General features: G+C 49.1%; 2 protein-coding genes across 3 annotated transcripts in view; both read right to left on the reverse strand.

The window, feature by feature from the left end:
- The window catches only part of MFAP2 (microfibril associated protein 2), a 35,373-nt gene extending 34,533 nt beyond the window's left edge, over window positions 1-840 (reverse strand). For both annotated transcript variants that reach the window (XM_074975213.1, XM_074975212.1), the window contains exon 1: window positions 688-840. The gene's annotated coding sequence lies outside the window, so the exon portion shown is untranslated. The remainder of the gene's footprint in view (window positions 1-687) is intronic.
- An 11,679-nt stretch (window positions 841-12,519) lies between these two features.
- Window positions 12,520-20,011, reverse strand: part of ATP13A2 (ATPase cation transporting 13A2) — a 70,132-nt gene continuing 62,640 nt past the window's right edge. The window contains exons 23-29 of the mRNA XM_074975266.1: window positions 19,863-19,942; window positions 18,228-18,380; window positions 17,346-17,442; window positions 16,021-16,244; window positions 15,445-15,596; window positions 15,146-15,318; window positions 12,520-14,255 (exon numbers count right to left, since the gene is read on the reverse strand). Coding sequence (XP_074831367.1) covers window positions 14,085-14,255; window positions 15,146-15,318; window positions 15,445-15,596; window positions 16,021-16,244; window positions 17,346-17,442; window positions 18,228-18,380; window positions 19,863-19,942 — 1,050 coding nt within the window. The 3' untranslated portion in view covers window positions 12,520-14,084. The remainder of the gene's footprint in view (window positions 14,256-15,145; window positions 15,319-15,444; window positions 15,597-16,020; window positions 16,245-17,345; window positions 17,443-18,227; window positions 18,381-19,862; window positions 19,943-20,011) is intronic.

The following is a 20,011-nucleotide window of genomic DNA, read 5'->3' on the forward strand; positions in this document are numbered from 1 at the left end:
CACCTTCCAAAAGGCTGGCCCCCTCCCCCAACTTTTTACACAGCAATCCAGCTGCCAGAGAGTGAGAGAACAAAGAGAATGAGAGAGGTTTCAGGTTTTTTTGGCCACTGACCAAAGGTAAAACTCACTGAAGTGGGCTTAATTCCCCCCACCCCGCACACACTTTTTGGCGGGTGGGGGGAGACATTAACAATCTTTTGTACAGTTAGTTTCTGGGGGGGGGGGGGGAGTTAGAGCTTCCTTCAAAAGTTAGGATATTTTTAGATTTATTTCATGGCTAAACATCTGTAATTCTACAATTGTCTAGTTCTAGATTTAAAAAATGTCGTCCCCCCCCAAACCGTTTCCCCCCCATCAAACTTTTTGGCTGCTCAGAACAATTGCTTTTTGCTTAAAGCCCAGAGAACAGCTTTCCAGAGCTGAGCTCCACCTTCGGCTGGAGAAACACAAACACATTTGGCAAGAAGAAAAAATGCAATTGAGGGGATTTCCACCCCCCCTTCCTCTATTCAACCAAGAAATTCTGCATTTCCGCACTTTGAGCTAACTATACACTAAAATCATACCTCCCATCGTCCCTCCAAGTCTAACCCAAAGATGTCACCTCTCCAGCTGGGAAGCGTTCCGCTCCCCAAATCAAAGGGATATTATCCCAATGTGTCCTCTCACCCCTTCTCATTCTCTTACCAGTTTGGGATCTATGTGCCGGTTTGTTCCTTTCCAGATGCCCTGATCCCTTCTGTCTGGTCTAAAAGCTCCAAAATGGGACAAGTAGCTCCTACCTCCAACATGATTGCACCACTGGGTCCTAATGCTACACCCAGTGCAATCTCAGTCCTGCTTCCTTTAAAGGGAAAATATAAATGGAAGTTACTGCCAGTCTCTGAATTGCAGGATTATTTTTTAAACTCCTCAAACCCTAGCGGGGTTTGAGAGGGGCTGGAGGTTTTGTTTGTCCAGGGCCAAGCACAATGGGATTCTGATCCATGATTTGGCGCTCTCAGGCACTTTTGCAAGGCAGATAATTGAAATACTAAGAACAGAGGCTCAACAGATTGGGAATGGGATGCAGAGCACTCCCATACTGGCTCACTGGTGCCAGCACAGCCCAGGTGGTCACAGTGGTGGTCAGGAATCATTCCCCTTCACCAGCTTTTCAGTGGGAACAACAAAAACACTGGTGGTTTTAGCTCAGGCCTCAGCAGACTAGTGTGCACCTGGCAAAGGCCCCATTATAATTCATCCAAAGTCCTTCTCAGGCCAATTAAGATGTCTACACTGCACCATAAACCCTGGCTTTGGGCCCAAACTCCCCTTCCATCCACACAGACCTTGGTCCAAGAGCCCCTCTAGGCTCAGGTCCCAGGCCCCTGCTGCAGATGGGATGGTGAGCGTCCGAGCCCCACTGAGACTCAGGGCCAAGCCGTCACTTTGCAGTGTGGACGCAGGACAAGCCGCAGATCCAAATTAGTTGCGTGTAGCGCAGTAAGGATGTGTTCAGACGGCCGAGAGGCCTGAGTCCAGCCTGAGCTCAGGCCTAGAAACAGTGAGTCCACGAGTGCGGCTCCCACACGGCTGGGCTGGCAGTGCAGTGTGCATCTTGCCCCAGAGACGGTTACCCGAATACACTCTTACTGATGATTTGTATCGTGGTAGCATCTAGGAACCTGCACCATGGACCAGGCCCCCATTGTGCTAAGTGCTGGACAAACCGAACCAAACCGCCATCCAGCCCTGCCCCAGAGAATGGCGGGTCTAATTGGCTTTGGCTCAGGCTCTGAGTGTTTGGCAGTGAGAGCAAAGAGGCCAAGGACAGAATGGAATTCCTCTTTCCATGCTAGAGCTCTCTTCAGTGCCTAGAGGCATCCCTCCCAGTCACTTCTCCTAGGCCCTGCTGGCAGAGCAGCCTGCGGGAGCTTGCACTATTGTGGCCTTGGATGCTCCATTTTGTGGTTAAACAGAGGATGGCAGTCCACAGACTAGCAGCACTACATTGCAGTAAGAAAGTGAAGACCATTCCCAGATCTCCAAGCTCCTCTGCACTATAGCAATGCAAAGTACTTCACAAAACTGGATACTATCCCCATTTTACAGAAGGGAGAACTGAGGCACAGAAAGGGGAGCAATGTGTCTGTGGTCCCACCGAAAGTCAGAGAAAAACTGGGAACAGAACCCCCCAGACTCCATTTCTCAAAGCACTTGGCCCCACTGCTCCCCTAAAAATAGAACACACAAGATTAAATTAACCCCCCTGCAAAGGCAGGAATATTACTGGCTGAGATTTTTTTTTGACAAATCTTTTTTGTTGTTGAAAAAAATGCCCATTTTTTGAAACCCCAACTTGTTTGCGAAACAATGCTGGGTTTGACACATTTCCTGCCTTGAAAACCAACAGGGAAAAAAAATTCAAAAAAAAAAATTGTCAAGACGTTCTCCACCCAAAAACTGCCAGTTTTCTCGTTTATAATGACTTTTCATTTAGAAATGTAAGCCATTAGACTGAAAAAAAAATGGAAAAGAAAAAAAGCAAAATTCAAATATTTCAATGGACCTGAAATGGGGAAAAAAATTGGATTTTCAGTTTGCAAAATATCTGAAATTTTGACTTTTGATCCTGATTTGAGATGGGGGGGAAAAATGAACGCCTGAAAATATTCACTGGACAGGAAAACCATTTCCTGCCCAGCTCTAGGCAGAATATAGTCCATATTGCCTCTCAGTAGAGGTTGCATGAGTGTTAAACTGATACGACATTTGTTATACAAACAGGACCTATTCCAATAACACAGAAGCAGAGGATCTGTTTGTGTTACCTCTTCTTCCAGGCTTTACCTGGATAGGAAGTAGGGCTCTCAATCGCAGGTAACTCACGCGATTAACTCAAAAAAATTAATCGCAATTAATTGTACTGTTAAGCCATAGAATATCAATTTATTTGAGCATAAGCTTTCGTGAGCTACAGCTCACACGAAAGCTTATACTCAAAGAAATTTGTTAGTCTCTAAGGTGCCACAAGTCCTCCTTTTCTTTTTGCGAATACAGACTGACACGGCTGCTACTCTGAAACCTGTCAGAATATCAATTGAAATTTATTAAATATTTTGTAGATTTTTCTATATTTTCAACTATATTGATTTCTATTACAATACAGAATACAAAGTGTACAGTGCTCACTTTATATTATTTTTAGTACAAATATTTGCACTATAAAAATGATAAAAGAAATTTTTCAATTAACCTCATACAAGTACCGTAGTGCAATCTCTTTATCCTGAAACTGTAACTTACAAATGCAGTTTTTTTGTTACATAACTGCTCTCAAAAACAAAACAATGTAAAACTTTAGAGCCTACAAGTCCACTCAGTCCTACTTCTTGATCAGCCAGTCACTAAGACAAACAAGTTTGTTTCATTTACAACAGATGCTGCTGCCTGCTTATTTACAATGTCACCTGAAACTGAGAACAGGCATTCACGTGGCACTTTTGTAGCTGGCGTTGCAAGGTATTTACATGCCAGATATGCTAAACATTCATATGCCCCTTCATGCTGCGGCCACCATTCCAGAGGACATGCTTCCATGCTGATGATGCTCCTTAAAAAATAATGTGTTAATTAAATTTGTGACTGAACTCCTTGGGGAAGAACTGTAGGTCTTCAGCTCTATTTTACCTGCATTCTGCCATATATTTCATGTTATAACAGTCTCGGATGATGATCCAACATGTTCGTTTTAAGAACACTTTCACTGCAGATTTGACAAAACGTAAAGACGATACCAATGTGAGATTTCTAAAAATAGCTACAGCCCTCGACCCAAGGTTTAACAATCAAAAGTGCCTTCCAAAATCTGAGAGGGACGAGGCGTGGAGCATGCTTTCAGAAGTCTTAAAAGAGCAACACTCAGATGCGGAAACTACAGAACCCAAACCACCAAAAAAGAAAATCAACCTTCTTATGGTGGCATCTGACTCACATGATGAAAATGAACATGTGTCGGTCCACTCTGCTTTGGATCGTTATCAAGCAGAACCCATCATCAGCATGGACGCATGTCCTCTGGAATAGTGGTTGAAGATGAAGGGACATATGAATCTTTAGTGCATCAGGCACGTAAATATCTCGTGATGCCAGCTACAATGGTGCCATGCAACCACCTGTTCTCACTTTCAGGTGATGTAAACAAGAAGCGGGCAGCATTATCTCCTGCAAATTGTAACCAAATGTGGTTGTCTGAGCGATTGGCTGAAGTAGGACTGAGTGGACTTGTAGGCTCTAAAGTTTTACATTGTTTTATTTTTGAATGCAGTTGTTTTTTGTACATAATTCTACATTTGTAAGTTGATCTTTCGCAATAAAGAGATTGCACCACAGTACCTGTCTGAGGTGAATTGAAAAATACTATTTGTTTTTTTACAGGGCAAATATTTGTAATAAAAAATAAATATAAAGTGAGCACTGTACACCTTGTATTCTGTGTTGTAACTGACAGGTTTCAGAGTAACAGCCGTGTTAGTCTGTATCCGCAAAAAGAAAAGGAGTACTTGTGGCACCTTAGAGACTAACCAATTTGAGCATAAGCTTTCGTGAGCTACAGCTCACTTCATCGGATGCATACTGTGGAAAGTGTAGAAGATCTTATTATATACACACAAAGCATGAAAAAATACCTCCTCCCACCCCACTCTCCTGCTGGTAATAGCTTATCTAAAGTGATCACTCTCCTTACAATGTGCATGATAATCAAGTTGGGCCATTTCCAACACAAATCCAGGTTCTCTCACCCCCCCACCCCCCACAAACTCATTCTCCTGCTGGTAATAGCTTATCCAAAGTGACCACTCTCCTTACATTGTGTATGATAATCAAGGTGGGCCATTTCCAGCACAAATCCAGGGTTTAACAAGAACGTCTGGGGGGTGGGGGGGAATGGTAGGAAAAAACAAGGGGAAATAGGCTACCTTGCATAATGACTAAGCCACTCCCAGTCTCTATTCAAGCCTAAGTTAATTGTATCCAATTTGCAAATGAATTCCAATTCAGCAGTTTCTCGCTGGAGTCTGGATTTGAAGTTTGTTGTAAAATAGCGACTTTCATGTCTGTAATCGCGTGATCAGAGAGATTGAAGTGTTCTCCGACTGGTTTATGAATGTTATAATTCTTGACATCTGATTTGTGTCCATTTACTCTTTTACGTAGAGACTGTCCAGTTTGACCAATGTACATGGCAGAGGGGCATTGCTGGCACATGATGGCATATATCACATTGGTGGATGTGCAGGTGAACGAGTCTCTGATAGTGTGGCTGATGTTATTAGGCCGTGTGATGGTGTCCCCTGAATAGATATGTGGGCACAGTTGGCAATGGGCTTTGTTGCAAGGATAGGTTCCTGGATTAGTGGTTCTGTTGTGTGGTATGTGTTATCTGGACCCATGGAAAAGAAGCCCTTGAGGAATTCCACCATGATTTCAACGATTTCCATCCCACCATCAACCTCAGCCTGGTCCAGTCCACACAAGAGATCCACTTCCTGGACACTACAGTGCTAATAAACGATGGTCACATAAACACCACCCTATACCGGAAACCTACTGACCGCTATTCCTACCTACATGCCTCCAGCTTTCACCCTGACCGCACCACACGATCCATCGTCTACAGCCAAGCTCTGCGATACAACCGCATTTGCTCCAACCCCTCAGACAGAGACAGACACCTACAAGATCTCTATCAAGCATTCTTACAACTACAATACCCACCTGCGGAAGTGAAGAAACAGATTGATAGAGCCAGAAGAGTTCCCAGAAGTCACCTACTACAGGACAGGCTTAACAAAGAAAATAACAGAACGCCACTAGCCGTCACCTTCAGCCCCCAACTAAAACCCCTCCAACGCATTATTAAGGATCTACAACCTATCCTGAAGGATGACCCAACACTCTCACAAATCTTGGGAGACAGGCCAGTCCTTGCCTACAGACAGCCCCCCAACCTGAAGCAAATACTCACCAGCAACCACATACCACACAACAGAACCTCACAACCCCACCCTTAGTAGGAAGCTAAGGACTAATCTCATCTGTAAAAAAAAAAAAAATGGGGTAACAGACTGAGAAAGACTAAACAATTTGCCCAAGGTCACCAAGCAAGTCAATGGCAGAGCTGGGAGTAGAACACAGGAGTCCCGTCTCTGGGTTTTAAACCACAGGACCCTCCCCTTCCCCGCACCTAGTAAATCCAGATACTGAATTTCAGCTGAGCACTCAGACATGTATTACAAACAAAGAGCCCCACAGATCTCTGTGGGAGAGACAGACAAGCCCACCGGACTGGGAACATTCGCTGTTTATTTTGTCTGGCCTTGGTGTTGATGTTAGCAATGGTGGCTGCTGCCGCCTTTGTCTAGACGTTCCCTGTGTGATAGTCTGACAAAAGATGCGAGCAAGCACATTAAATTGCTGGGTGCACATCCAGAGTCGGAGCCTGGCAGGCTGCTACCAGACCCACAAGCCCGACTTTGAACTCGGCAGCAGGATACGGCAAGCGGCCACTAACCCACCAGACCTAAATCTCACGCGAGCTGCCCGCACCGAGGCTGGAGATGAGGGAAGCAGAAATGAGCGTCCCATCCCGATCTAACGTGGATCTGAACCATTGGGGTGGTTCCAACTCCAGAGCCAGACTTTATAAACGTGAGTCTTTTCAATTGGAACCCGAATGAGGCTTTGAACCCAGCGCTCCAAAGAGACAAGATGCTGGCTGAAACTCTAGCACGGAAGACTTTTGTTTGCCCTCTGCCCAGGATCTTGCACTGCCCAAAAGGTACCGGCAGCTTGCTCCAAACTTGACAGATCGAACGAGCAAAACGAGACATTTCCTCACAAAAGGAGCATAGATCAGCCGCTGAGTTTCAGGGTGAGTTGAGGGGCTAAGTCCCTTAGACCCTTTGAAAATCCTACCCATGGGCAATAAGTGAGTGAATGGGAAGACTCCCCTTCCTGGGCTTCCCCCGGCCACAACCACAACCTGCCTCAAAACCATCACCCAAAGTAACACCCTCCTCCGCACCCACAACCGCAGCAACCCATACCCCCCTCCCCTATTCCCTCCTGCCTGTCAGCACTGGCTTCACCCACAGGTCACTTCGCCCCTCCCACCCCCCCCAAAGTCCCATCATGTTCCTGGCTCTGCCCCGCTGGCCTCCAGCTGGTGGTGGTCTTGCCCTGGAAAGGGCCACCTCCCCCACCCCAAGGGATGGCAGCAAGGCAAGCCACAGCGGAGACACACTCTCGACTCCCGCCCATCAACAGTTGTGCAGTGGCTGCCATTATTCTTGCCAGGAAGTTAAAGAAGTATGGGCTGGATGAATGGACGATAAGGTGGATAGAAAGCTGGCTAGATTGTCGGGCTCAACGGGTAGCGATCAATGGCTCCATGTCTTGTTGGCAGCCGGTATCAAGTGGAGTGCCCCAAGGGTCGGTCCTGGGGCCGGTTTTGTTCAATATCTTCATAAATGATCTGGAGGATGGTGTGGATTGCACCCTCAGCAAGTTTGCAGATGACACTAAACTGGGAGGAGTGGTAGATATGCTGGAGGTTAGGGATAGGATACAGAGGGACCTAGACAAATTAGAGGATTGGGCCAAAAGAAATCTGATGAGGTTCAACAAGGACAAGTGCAGAATCCTGCACTTAGGACAGAAGAATCCCATGCACCGCTACAGACCAGGGTCTGAATGGCTCGGCAGCAGTTCTGCAGAAAAGGACCTAGGGGTTACAGTGAACGAGAAGCTGGATATGAGTCAGTGTGCCCTTATTGCCAAGAAGGCTAACGGCATTTGGGGCTGTATAAGTAGGAGCATTGCCAGCAGATCGAGGGACGTGATTGTTCCCCTCTATTCGACATTGGTAAGGCCTCATTTGGAGTACTGTGTCCAGTTTTGGGCCCCACACTACAAGAAGGATGCGAAAAAATTGGAAAACATCCAGTGGAGGGCAACAAAAATGATTAGGGGACTGGAACACATGACTTATGAGGAGAGGCTGAGGGAACTGGGATTGTTTAGTCTGCGGAAGAGAAGAATGAGGGGGGATTTGATAGCTGCTTTCAACTACCTGAAAGGGGGTTCCAAAGAAGATGGATCTAGACTGTTCTCAGTGGTAGCTGATGACAGAACGAGGAGTAATGGTCTCAAAATTGCAGTGGGAGAGGTTTAGGTTGGATATTAGGAAAAACTTTTTCACTAGGAGGGTGGTGAAGCACTGGAATGGGTTACCTAGGGAGGTGGTGGAATCTCCTTCCTTTGAGGTTTTTACGGTCAGGCTTGACAAAGGCCTGGTTGGGATGATTTAGTTGGGGATTGGTCCTGCTTTGAGCAGGGGGTTGGACTAGATGACCTCCTGAGGTCCCTTCCAACCCTGATATTCTATGAAATCTCTATGAAAGCTCACCCCCTTTCGTGATCATTGAATTTATCCACCTTCCTGAGAGACTTAAGCAGGAGCCATATTTCCAACCAGCCCCCTAGAAACAAGGCTATGCTCCTGAGCTGACCAGCCCCGGAGCTGCCCTGCTTGCAAGCTGCCCTGTCCCTCTCTTACTGCTGCCCTCTTCAGAGAGGCACACTCTGCTCCATGGGAGCTAATGAGACTCACCTGGGCTGGCTGAGGGGCAAATCGGCACAGGAGCACTGCACCTCCCTACGGCTGCTAACACTTCTCAGGTCAGTGGAAGCTGGGAACATTACTGGCTTGAAAGTTTTCCACCTCGCAGGAGCCTGGCTGCTCTGCTACGAAGATAATTTGGTTGTGGGGAAGAAGAGGAAACATCATCGGTCAGGAGGCCTTTGTGACAAGAGTGCTTATGTCTGTGTATATGTAAAGAGTTTATGGATAACAGGCCAGTAGATGGCACTCAAGGATGGGATCATAATTCCTGGGTGGAGCAGGGTTGAAAAGTTTTAGATGGACCAGTTGTCCACTGGAAAATGCAACTGTCGAAATCAAAACGTTTCCCAGGAAAGTGTCGATTCTGACAAAATTTGGTGGAGACAAAGTCCGAATGATTCTCTCATTTCAGTGATGTTGAATGAATGAATAATTCATTCCAATAACCAAAAGCACAACATTGCTTCGATTCACTTTGGCTGTTGTGTGTGCTTATATTTAATATTTGTATTAGAACGACATAGAAGTATTTAGATCGAATGTGTTTAACAACGCTGATTGCCATTGAGTGGATCAGGCTCTTAACACAGCCTCTTAACGCCGCTGTAATGGTTTGCGTTTGGACGCAGGCAGAGTTGGGTTGTCACAGTGTTTGGAGATGGTTTCCAAACAAGTTTTACAAGCCCTAGTGTGGACAAGGTCATATGGCCAATAAAAAGTGCAAACAAACTCTGGACCTGAAATGCAGCTGTGTTTGGAGACAGGCTCCAGAAATCACTGAAGCTTCTTTACAGCTAAAAACCAGTTTCCTGCCCCAAAAGAATTTACAAACAGTACAGGCCTCAAAGCTTTGTCTTCTCTTCTAATCTTGCTCAGATCTGCAGAAGAGGCATCTTGTGTCATTGAAAAAGGAAATTGACTCAGAGGCTACTGCTTCTCCTCCATAGCCTCAAGCTCAAGTCTCACATCGCCCTCTAGGGGATATTTGCAGTACCTTTCCCAGGCCTGAAGATGAGCTCTGTGTAAACTCAAAAGCTTGTCTCGGTCTCCAACTGAAGCTGGTCCAATAAAAGATATCACTTCACCCACCCTGTCTCTCTAATTTGCAGATGGGTGGAAATACTGAATCAGTGCCTGCAAATGCAGATCAAAGCCGATCCAAAAGACCAGTTAAGTCAATTGACAGACTCTCACTGACTACAGTAGGTTTTAGATGAAGCTCTTATAATCTGAGAAGGCCTCTGAATATTACAATTGGATGGGTCTTTGTATACTCCTCCTTGGTGACGTCTGTGTCAGATATTCAGTTCTGAAGTCACAAGTTATTAAGCAGGTGAGCAGAATCCAAAGTCGGAAAGAAAAAGAGAAGCAATAGATTTCTATCCAGGTTGTGCTCTCTGGGCTTCTTGCTGGGGCTGATGAAAGTCTCAGCAGTCCGAATGCAACTGAATGATTTCCTTGCTATGCATAATGCCAAAGGAAAATCGACTCTCTCCCCAATACCTCTGCTGGCTCAGCTCAGGAGCAAGCTTCATAGACTAGTCTGGGAAGCTCAGCCAGTGACTTCTGCATCAAGCCCATAACATCTGTTGGAGCTAGAGCACATCTTTTAGAAAGTCTTGATTTGAAGGCTTCACGTGATGGAGAATCCACCATGCCCATTGCTAAGTTGTTCTCACGGTGAATTACCCTCAGTTAAGAAATGGATTCCTCATTTCTTGTGTGAATTTGTCTAGCCTCAGTTGCCTGCCTTTGGACCTCTGCCGCTTTCAAGAACGGTCTATTATCAGAAATCTCTTCCCCAAGTAGGCACGCGTAGACCATGCTCAGGTCACCTTCTCTGGGATAAACTAAACAGACTGATCTTGGTTAGTCTCTTCCCAGCTTTCCAGACCTGAAATTGTGCTTGCAGCAGGTTTCTGAACTTTTTCCAATTTGTCAACATGCTTTCTGAAGAGTGGATGCTAGAACTGGACGGTTGTCCAGTGATAGGTTCACTGATGCTCCATACAGAAGTAATGCCACCTCCCTACTCCTGCTCAGTTACTCCCCTGCTTCTACATCCAAGGGTCATATTTGCCCTCTTAGCTACAGCATTGCACTGGGCGCTCATGTAACATTGGTTGTCCACTGAGACCCCAAAATCCTTCTCAGAGACATTTCTTTCCAGGATGCAGTCACTTGGAGAAAAGCATAAACAAGAATCAATGGCCAGAAGCCAAAGCCAGACAAAATTCAAATTAGACACTAATGTTTTAACAATAAGGGTGATTAACGATTGGGGGAGTGGTTGAGTCTCCATCAATTGATGTCTTCAGATCAAGAGTTTATGGAAGAGATGCTTTACTCAAAACACAAGTCATTGGGCTCAATACAGGGATAACTGGGTGAAATACTGACTGTGAAATACAGGTCAGATGAGATGATCTAACTGCCCTTTCTGGCCTTAAACTCTATGAATTCTGGCCTTAATCATAAGGGTGACTATGACAGTCTGTACCCCATCATAGTCCTGTAAAAGGGGTGAACATAAATTTTGTACAAAGTATGACTTGTGCGATATCATTTGCAAGCTCATAATTTGGTGATCATTATTATCCTGGTTACATGCAATGTTGCCACACAGATTTCAAGTTATAGGATTCCTCTGTATGATATTACTAGACATGTTCCAAGTCTGGAGGGGAGAAGCCACAAACCAGCTCCCCAGAGACAAAAATGTAGCCAACGCCTCAGCCAGGTGTCAACAAAATCAAATGGACCATCGCCGGTTAAGTGGCCACTCTTTGGCAGGAAAGAGGATGTGGGTGAAGATTTACGTCTTGAAAAAGAAACAACTGGGGGTTCCCATCCACATAGACTTTGTCTCCTGAACCTCAGCTGGAGATGATTCTCCAAGAACAGAAAGAGCTAAAAACGGAGAGAGGAGATGCTCCTAATGGTTCCTCCTTTCTCTCTTCCCACAGCATCCACGACACCTGAAGAACAAAGGGAACAGCTTTGGACTGCGGGAGGGACCCTGATGGAAACATTCAGCCAGTAAGACTGATGAAACGTATGGTGAGAGACACCTTGGCTTTGAATTCACTCTAACTTGTTCAGTTAGGCCTTAGTTGCGATTTACTTTTATTTTCTGGTAATCACTTCTGACTTTTATGCCTCATTACTTGTAATCACTTAAAATCCATCTTTCTGTAGTGTTAAACTAGTTTTATTGCTTTATTTAGACCAGTGTGCCTGGACTGAAGTGTTTGGGAAGCTCCATTTGAGATAACAGGATTTGTGCACATCATTTTCTAGTAATAAAATGACGGACTTTCTATGAGCTTGTGTTGTCCAGGAGAGGGCTGCGCAGTACAAGACACATTTCTGGGGGAAAGTCTGGGACTGGAAATTTGCAGGTGTTGCTCTGCAGTGTAATTCAAGGGTGGCTGGCTGTAGCACCCCTGCAGTATAACTGGGAGTGATTTACATGCTGGAGGCTGTGTGAGAGCACATCCGGAGTGGTAGCTCTCATGGTGAAGCAGTGTAAAAGGAACCCCAGGTTGGAGAACCGAGGGAACACAGCTGTTCATCAGTCCAGACTGTACCCTGGGTATGTCACAGTGACCTATTATTCTTTGTTCATAGATGTGTGACCTTACATTTGGCAGCTTTAAAATGGGTTTGTATCAGTAAAGCCATCAGACTATGCAAGTGACAGAAGGAGCAGATATAAAAACAAAAATACCACAACCAACAGCACTCAGTAAAAAAAACATGAACAATACTGAATATTACTGTTAACTTGTTATTTGAAGAAAGGAATTTTTCCATGTAATCACAAATACATTTTCCTATTTCTTGGTAGACACGTGTTAGTCTCTGGGTAGCCCGGTTCGATCTCCATACCTGTTCTCCATTACCTAGTTGTGATGCACTGGGGAATGTAGCCCCTCAAAATTAAATGGCACAAGCTAGTTTTCAAGAAAATAATGTTGATTTATTAGATACACTCAAAAAAGCAACACAGCAAAGTTGGAGATTGTACATGATTTACACACCACCTCCTCCCCACTCTCTATACTCTTTGACGAATAAAAATAGAGCTTACATCTTACACATCTTCCGTTTCAATTCCATCACTTTGCCGAAGCGTCACCAGTAATGTTCTAGCAGAGGACCCATCAGCAGTGGAAGTGCACAAACCTGGCTTTCAAACTGGAATCTGGCACGCAGCTTCTCGGCTACAGTGGTGGCAAACGACCCAGCTTTTTGGAACAGTGGCAGCAATCCATGCGCTTCCCAAGAGTGGAGGCAAGGATCGGTTTGGATGGACACTACGGCCGACTGCTACAATTCTACCTGCTCTGATGAACAGGCGGGGGGGGGGGGGGGGGAGGAGAATAAATACAGCTCTTAATTAAATATCTCTAATCCCATCCTTGGTCACGTTCCAGCAGCTAGTCATGCCTGGTCTCTCAATGAGCGCTGAGCATCACACGTGCCAGGTAACACTCTCCTTTGCTACAGCAGCTGGGTTGCAAACAGGTCCGGCAAGCTAACAGTGTCTGCTCCGCGTGGCCGTTCGGAGGTCACCGCCTCGACTGCGGAGGGATGCCGGCGGCTTGTTCACAGCGAGAAGAGCCGTAAGACGAGGGCAGCACTGTGGCAACAGCGGCCATCTTTTATTAGTGGCTTTTAACACCAAGGACAACGGTGTGGGGTGGGAGGGGTTCCCCCTTTTCAAACATTGCCCCCCGCATCCCTTCCTGACAAGGTGTAACGTATCTGTGAGGACTGCTCCCTGCCCAGTCCAGGGCAAATCACCCAGCTGTGGATCTGAGCCAGCCACCCACAGCAAGTGGAAGAGTGGGGTCTCAAGGGGGATGAAGGAATCAGCTGGGGCCCCATACGGGGAAGCTAACCATTCGACGGGGCACCGTGACTAAGACATAGCAGCAGTCCCTGACGGCTCCTCTTCCCGAGTCACAGGCGCAACTGGACCAGTCACTTGCCCGCGTCTAATCCTGACTGGCGCTTGACCCACGCACGCCAGAGATCTGGAATAGTTTCCCCGTGCGGAGGGCAGCTGCTCTGTGGTAGTGCTGCTGAGGGCTTCCCCGGGGTAACCGCACCTGTCCTGCTTTCCAGAGCGAGGGCGTACTTGCACCCCAGGGGCGATGGGCTCCCCGGCCCTTCTTCTGCCTCCCGCATTCTTCCCCTGAGACGAGCACCTTGGGGCGATCAGCGGGAGGTTTCTCATTGGGGCGGGGCGCTGAGAACCCTGCTGTAGCCAGAGCCCATGGGGAAGGCAGTGACGGACAGATGAACATAAATAAACGGAGCTGTATCGGGGAAGGCCGGAAAGCTCTTAAAGGCTGTTGCTGGACTCACGGACACTGTCCCTGGAGCGAGGGCTCTCCAGGAGCTGGGGCTAGCTCCCGGAGATGGACATTTTGGGCGTGGCAAAGAGCGGCTCGTTCAATGGCGGCCAGGATGGCTGCTGCTGACTGAGCTCCTGCTCCAGCCTCTTGAACAGCTTCTTGGAGGCCCTCTTCCGGCGCAGCTGCCGCAGGCAGGTGAGCATGCCGTGATCCAGGGCGGTCTGGAGGAGGGAGGACGAGAGGGACGTGGGTCAAGGCAGCCTCAGCAGGGAATGAGGGGAGCTCGTACCAGCGTCGAGCTCCCTTCCCATCACACCCACAGCACTGCAGTGGAAGGGAATGGCTCATTGGCCACCTGTCCCTGGGAGAAGGGGTGAATCTGGGCTGGGAGGATAGGCCTGGATCAGGATTGTGCTGGGACACAGGTCAGAAGGGCCCAGGCAGGGAGCCCATACTCATGCCAATCCAGAGTGGTACCCTCTGGCTGATGCACTCTGTAGCACTGATTGGCTCTAGAACAGTGGTCCCCAAACCTTTGAGAGTCACACCACCCTTACCCGTGTCCACGCCTCCCCCCAAAGCCGGGGCTGGGAGCGGGGCCGTGGCTGGTGGGGGCGGGAAGGGAGAGATGCGGATAGGAGTAAGGGGACTGAGGCTGGGAGTGGGTTTGGGGGCAGGAGCAGAGCTGCAGCCAGGCTGTGGTGGGGGCCGGCAGTCAGGCCCCTGGCCAGGTGCGGCTCCACTCCTGGCCTTGGGCTCTGGCTGAGGCTGGGACCTGGGCTGTGTGTGGCTGGGGCCGCGGTTGGGAGCCTAACCGGAGCAGAGCTGGGGGTGGAAAGAGGCTGGGTGGTGCTCCCCCCACCTCCGTGGGGGCTAGCCTGGACCCCGCCGTGACCCCCCAGACGGTCCTCCAAGCCCCCGCAGGGGGGTGTGCCCCACACTTTGGGGACCTCTGCTCTAGAAGGAGCAGTGCCCAGCACTCCCCAGCCCATCGGGAACATCAGCCCATGGGGGGCTTAGTGAGGGGTACTAGTAAGAGGGGGATCCCGCAGGAACCCTGCCCCCGTAGCTGGGTGCTCCCTCTGAATTCAGCTCCCCCCGGCCCTCCTACCTCCAGCATGAAGGCTGTGACGAAGTTGAGCATGGCCATGCCTAGCAGCAGCAGCTTGAAGCTCATGTCGCCTACGTCTTTCAGCTTCAGCATGGCTTTCACGAAACCCAGCGGGTAAAGAGTTATCCCGATTGTCAGGCCGAAGAGAGCGACGAGGACAAGCAGGAATGGCACTGGGGGGGCAAGAGGAGACATTACAGACCCAGGACACGCAGCTCCCGCCCCCAAAGGACCGGTTACAGGAGCCAAGTGACCACGGGAATCACCCCCTGCAGAGAGGAGGCCGGCTCGGCTCTTACCGTTAGTGTACAGCGGCTGCCGGAAGGGGTACCCCTTGGACATGGCGACGGCGAGGATCAGGTACTGGAAGGCCGAGATGCAGAACACCACGGTGTTCTCGTAGTTGGGCAGGTTCTGGGGGGCACTCACGGTGCTGTTCAGCGGGACGTACCTGGGTGAGGAGGGAAGGGGCAGGGATCAGGCACGAGCCTCAACGCGGGGAGCGGCGCGATCCGGCAGGACCTGCCTGCAACGTGCAGCTGGCTTGACCTGGAGCGAGCCACTGCCGAAAGCCGCATTTGGTTCCCAGTTGAGGATTAGTGGACAAGAAAGGGTATAAACCCCCATGCTTCAGGGCATGACCCATCTGACGGGGGTTAGGAAGGAACTTCCTCTGGGGGCAGGTTGCTGTTCTGGTGCCTGATGCAGATGGTGCTGGCCAGGGAGGAGACTGGATGCCCCCAGCTCTGATTCAGTCTGGGGGATTCCCAACACGGTGCCTTTCACGAGGCCAAAATGAGCTTTTGGGCCTCCCTTTTTAGCTGCTGTAGCCAGTTGCAGGCAAGGAACTAGCTCTGCCCCAGGCAGACACTTACCAGCTCTGCGAGACTGTGATGAAGTAACTCATGACTTGGACCGTGATCAGCAGAGCCGTTTGGAGGAGGAGGCTGCCGAGGACAACAATGCTGATCAGTGCCCCTTGGGGGCGCTTTGCGCCCAGCTCCTTGGCAGGTCCGGTCTTGCCCATCAGCACAGCCACAGTCATAGTGATGACCAGGTCAAAGAAGAGGAACTGGAAGTCACTCAGGTTGGTGTTAATCTGGGCGTGGGCAGGAAAGAAGGAAAAATGGAATATTCCCTCAGGAGCAGACTGGGATGGCTCAGGGGACTGGGCAGTGGGGTACAGAGCCTCATCTCAAGGTCACTGGTTCAAATCCAACAGTGACAGAAAGTCACTAAAGCAGAATCTTGTGAGGAAAGACCCGAATTCAAAATACTGCAACAAATCAGTGGCTGACTAGGACGTTACGGTGGCTGCTATGCTGCAGAGCCCAGCTGCTCAGACCGGCCTGTGTGCTGGAGAGAGAGAGCTCAGTTATGAAAAGCACAGGCCCTGACTAGATGAGCTAAAGGAGAATCCCAGTTTGCTCTTGGCAGTAAAGGGGGCTATGACACATGGTTGGGCGGTTCCAATTCCAGCGGGCAGTGGTGCATTATGGTCTCTATCATTCTGTCCTTCAAAGTTACAAACACCAGTTTACAAAGAGGACCCCCACAGAGCCACAAACTATCCCACGTCACAGGATGCTCCCCAACCTCTGAGCCCTGCCCCCCCCAGATGCACATGCTTCCCTCCACCCATTCATCTCAACCACCCCCCACTTTTGCTGAGCCCCGACGCTGCAGCCGAGGCCTGGAGGAGATCTCCTCTGAAGCCCACCCCCTCTCACTGGAGGGGGGCTCTCGGAGACACTGGGGAGCACGGGAGCTCTGTGTTTTGCCTCCCTTGGGACTCCCAGCTCTGGCAGTATGCTGGTGAAAGGAGCTTGACTAACAGCCTCAGTGATCCGGGGCCTCTGGTTATACCCGGAACAGCAATGCTACCTCCCCTCCAGTCAACCAGCGCGCCTCGCTCTGGCCCTGTCTGGACACGCCACATCTCTCAGGGCACCAGGAGAGTTCAGTCTCCAGGGCCCGTTTGACTCTTGGCCTCTCTGCCCACACTCCCAAAGCAGCCAGCTCCATCACCTCACTTGCCCTGGCCAGCCAGCTGCGAGACAGCAGCAAGCAAGAGGCTCTTGCAGGATTCAAACCAGGGGGTTTAGAGGTGGGAGGCTCCAGGGTCTCCTTACAGCTTCCCAGAACCATCCAGTCCCCCTTTCTCCTCCAACCCACAAATGATGGTCCCCGAAACACTCACTGTGTAGAGTAGAAGCACGGAGACGAATTGCACCAGGCTGTACAGGGCCATGTACTTAAAAACCCCAAAGGAGGTGACCAGAGAACATCGGCCTTCCCTGAAAGAGAGATCAGAAAGACTTGACGGACCTGCCATTCGTAGACAAGGGGGCCAGGCAGTTCTGTGCAGGAGGAGAGGTATGAATCGACAGGACTTCATTTTGGAGCAGGGAGGAAGACCAGGTTTGTGGGCCAAGCAGCCGCCTCCATGGCTAGTTCAAAAGCCCTATAAGTGACATAGCCCCTAAGCTAGGGGCAAGGAGGAGGGGACAGAGTGAGGGGAAGGGGAGACTCCCTTTGCTCATGAACACAGCTCGGCAGCCAGCCTCGTGGCTAGGACCTCGCGCAGGTCACGGACGCTCCCGGCAGGGTGAAGAGGAGAGAGGGCAAGGGGTGAAGATATCAGGAAACACTGTTTCACTAGGAGGGTGGTGAAGCACTGGGGTGGGTTCCCTAGGGAGGTGGTGGAATCTCCATCCTTAGAGGTTTTTAAGGCCTGGCTTGACAAAGCCCCGGCTGGGATGATTTAGTTGGGGCTGATCCTACCTTGAGCAGAGGGTTGGACTAGATACCTCCTGAGGTCTCTTCCAACCCTGATATTCTATGATTCTATGATCTGGGAATGGGGAGTCAGAGGCCATGGTCAGGTCACTAAAATACAAGCACTGAGATTCTCAGAATATTGTTAATTAACATTAATTAATCTCCGCGTTCCAGGCCGCACACTGGCAGCCACTACACGCCCTTCCAGCCAATTTGCCAGCCCCTTGCCGTGTTCACATCTCCACCCCGCCCCCATGTTCCATTCCCCCCCGCCATGCGGTTCCAGGCGGACGCAGCCCACCTTATGACCATGGGCACACACTCGATGTTGGCGATTCTGGAGGTGAACGGCGAAGCCACGGAGGCCTCTGCCTCCGAGAGAGAGATCCCCACGTCGGCCGCCTTCAGCGCTCCGCAGTCATTGGCACCGTCCCCGCACATCCCCACGCAATAGCTGCGGCAAGAGACACGCACACACGAACCGTATAAGCCAAAGGATTCCCACCTCCTCCCTGCCAGGAAATGAAGCATCCTGGATCCAGGGTCGGAAAGCACGGGGCACGTAGCATTAAAAGCACTGACGGTACATTGAGATCTTCCAACAAAGGCGCCAGGCCCGTGCAAAGCTCTTCATAGCACCGAGCTTCACAAACCCACTGGGAGATGGGCTAGAATGATCATCGGTCCCATTTTAGAGATAGGAAAATGGAGTCACAGAGCTGGGGGGGGGACCAAGTTGCCCCAGAATCAGTGGCAGAGTCAGGAGTAGAACCCAGGAGTCCGACTCCCTGTCCCGCCCCCGTTTAATTACGAAACATTCCTCCCCATAACAATCATTCCATAAAGATTAACTCAAATTCCCTTACAGGAGAGGAGACATTTGCAACCTGGTATAATGTTCAGATTGTAACCTCCTCAGGGCAGGGACCTAGTGCCTCTATTAATAAGGGCAACACACGCTTCCACCTGTCACATGCAGCAACTTCAGCCTGCACTGACTCTGGAAAAAGAGGAGGGCACTCAGCATTTCACAGAATCCACAGATTAAGGCCAGAAGAGACTTTAAGAATCATATAGGCTGACCTCCTACATAACCCAGGCCAGAGAATTTCTTGCTATGCACCGTTTTTTGCTAGATGAAAAAGCAGCAGAAATGCCGACCACCACATACATACTAGCGGACTGTGATCAAGTCACTTCTTAAATTTCTTTAGACCTATGTAGGTACTAAAAACAAACCTGAAAGAGAAGTTGAAATGCTTATTTTATTTTAAAAAAATCTTCCATCCCCCCACAATAACTCTACTTAAAACTGTTTAGACTCAAGTCAATAAGAGAAGCCAATTCAGCTTTAAGGACAAATGCGCTAATTTCTCAATTACTCAGATTAACTAAATTTATGTCCCTCTGGCTAAAAAAACCCCAAGATCTCTACTTCCAAAACGGCCAAAGCACCATAGCATTTTGGTTCCGAGTCCTCTAGGACTTTCCTAAGGGTTTCTTGAATCATGAACTTCTTATCTCTCCCCCGCAATCTGTAGTTAGAAAAATCATTGTTTCCACCTGCCTAGAGAAACCAGAGATGGGTATGGATCAAAAATCAGGCTCTCAACAAGCTCAGATCTTGGGGAAAACTCCGATTTGAACATCACAGCTCAGACCCCCTCCTCTATAAAAGGGCCAAACCCCTGTGAATTTGGGGAAAAAAATGGATCCAGGTTTTGCAGCATGAAAGTAGGGTAACCCCCAGTTTTTGGGTGGGGGAGGGAAAAGATGGAAATGGATCCAATGGCGTGGTCGGTCAGAAGGTGATTTCACAGTTGCCAATAGCCCATGAGAAAGGAAGTGTAGCACTTTGCATTGACAAGACGTTGCTTTGGAAGGAAGTGTTAGGTCTTAAACCGTCCTGTCACCCTCCTCTTCCCCCCCAACTTACTTGAGGTCTTGTAAACTGTAAACCAGCTGTGTTTTCTGGTCAGGCAACATGCGAGCGAAAATCGTGGCCTGAATCAGGATCTGAAAGGGAAAGGGCTTCATGGTCAGGTAAGTCATGACATCAGAAGCACGTAAGCAGAGCTACCACCA

The sequence above is a fragment of the Natator depressus genome, chromosome 18, assembly GCF_965152275.1.
Source record: "Natator depressus isolate rNatDep1 chromosome 18, rNatDep2.hap1, whole genome shotgun sequence".
Classification (NCBI taxonomy): domain Eukaryota; kingdom Metazoa; phylum Chordata; order Testudines; family Cheloniidae; genus Natator; species Natator depressus.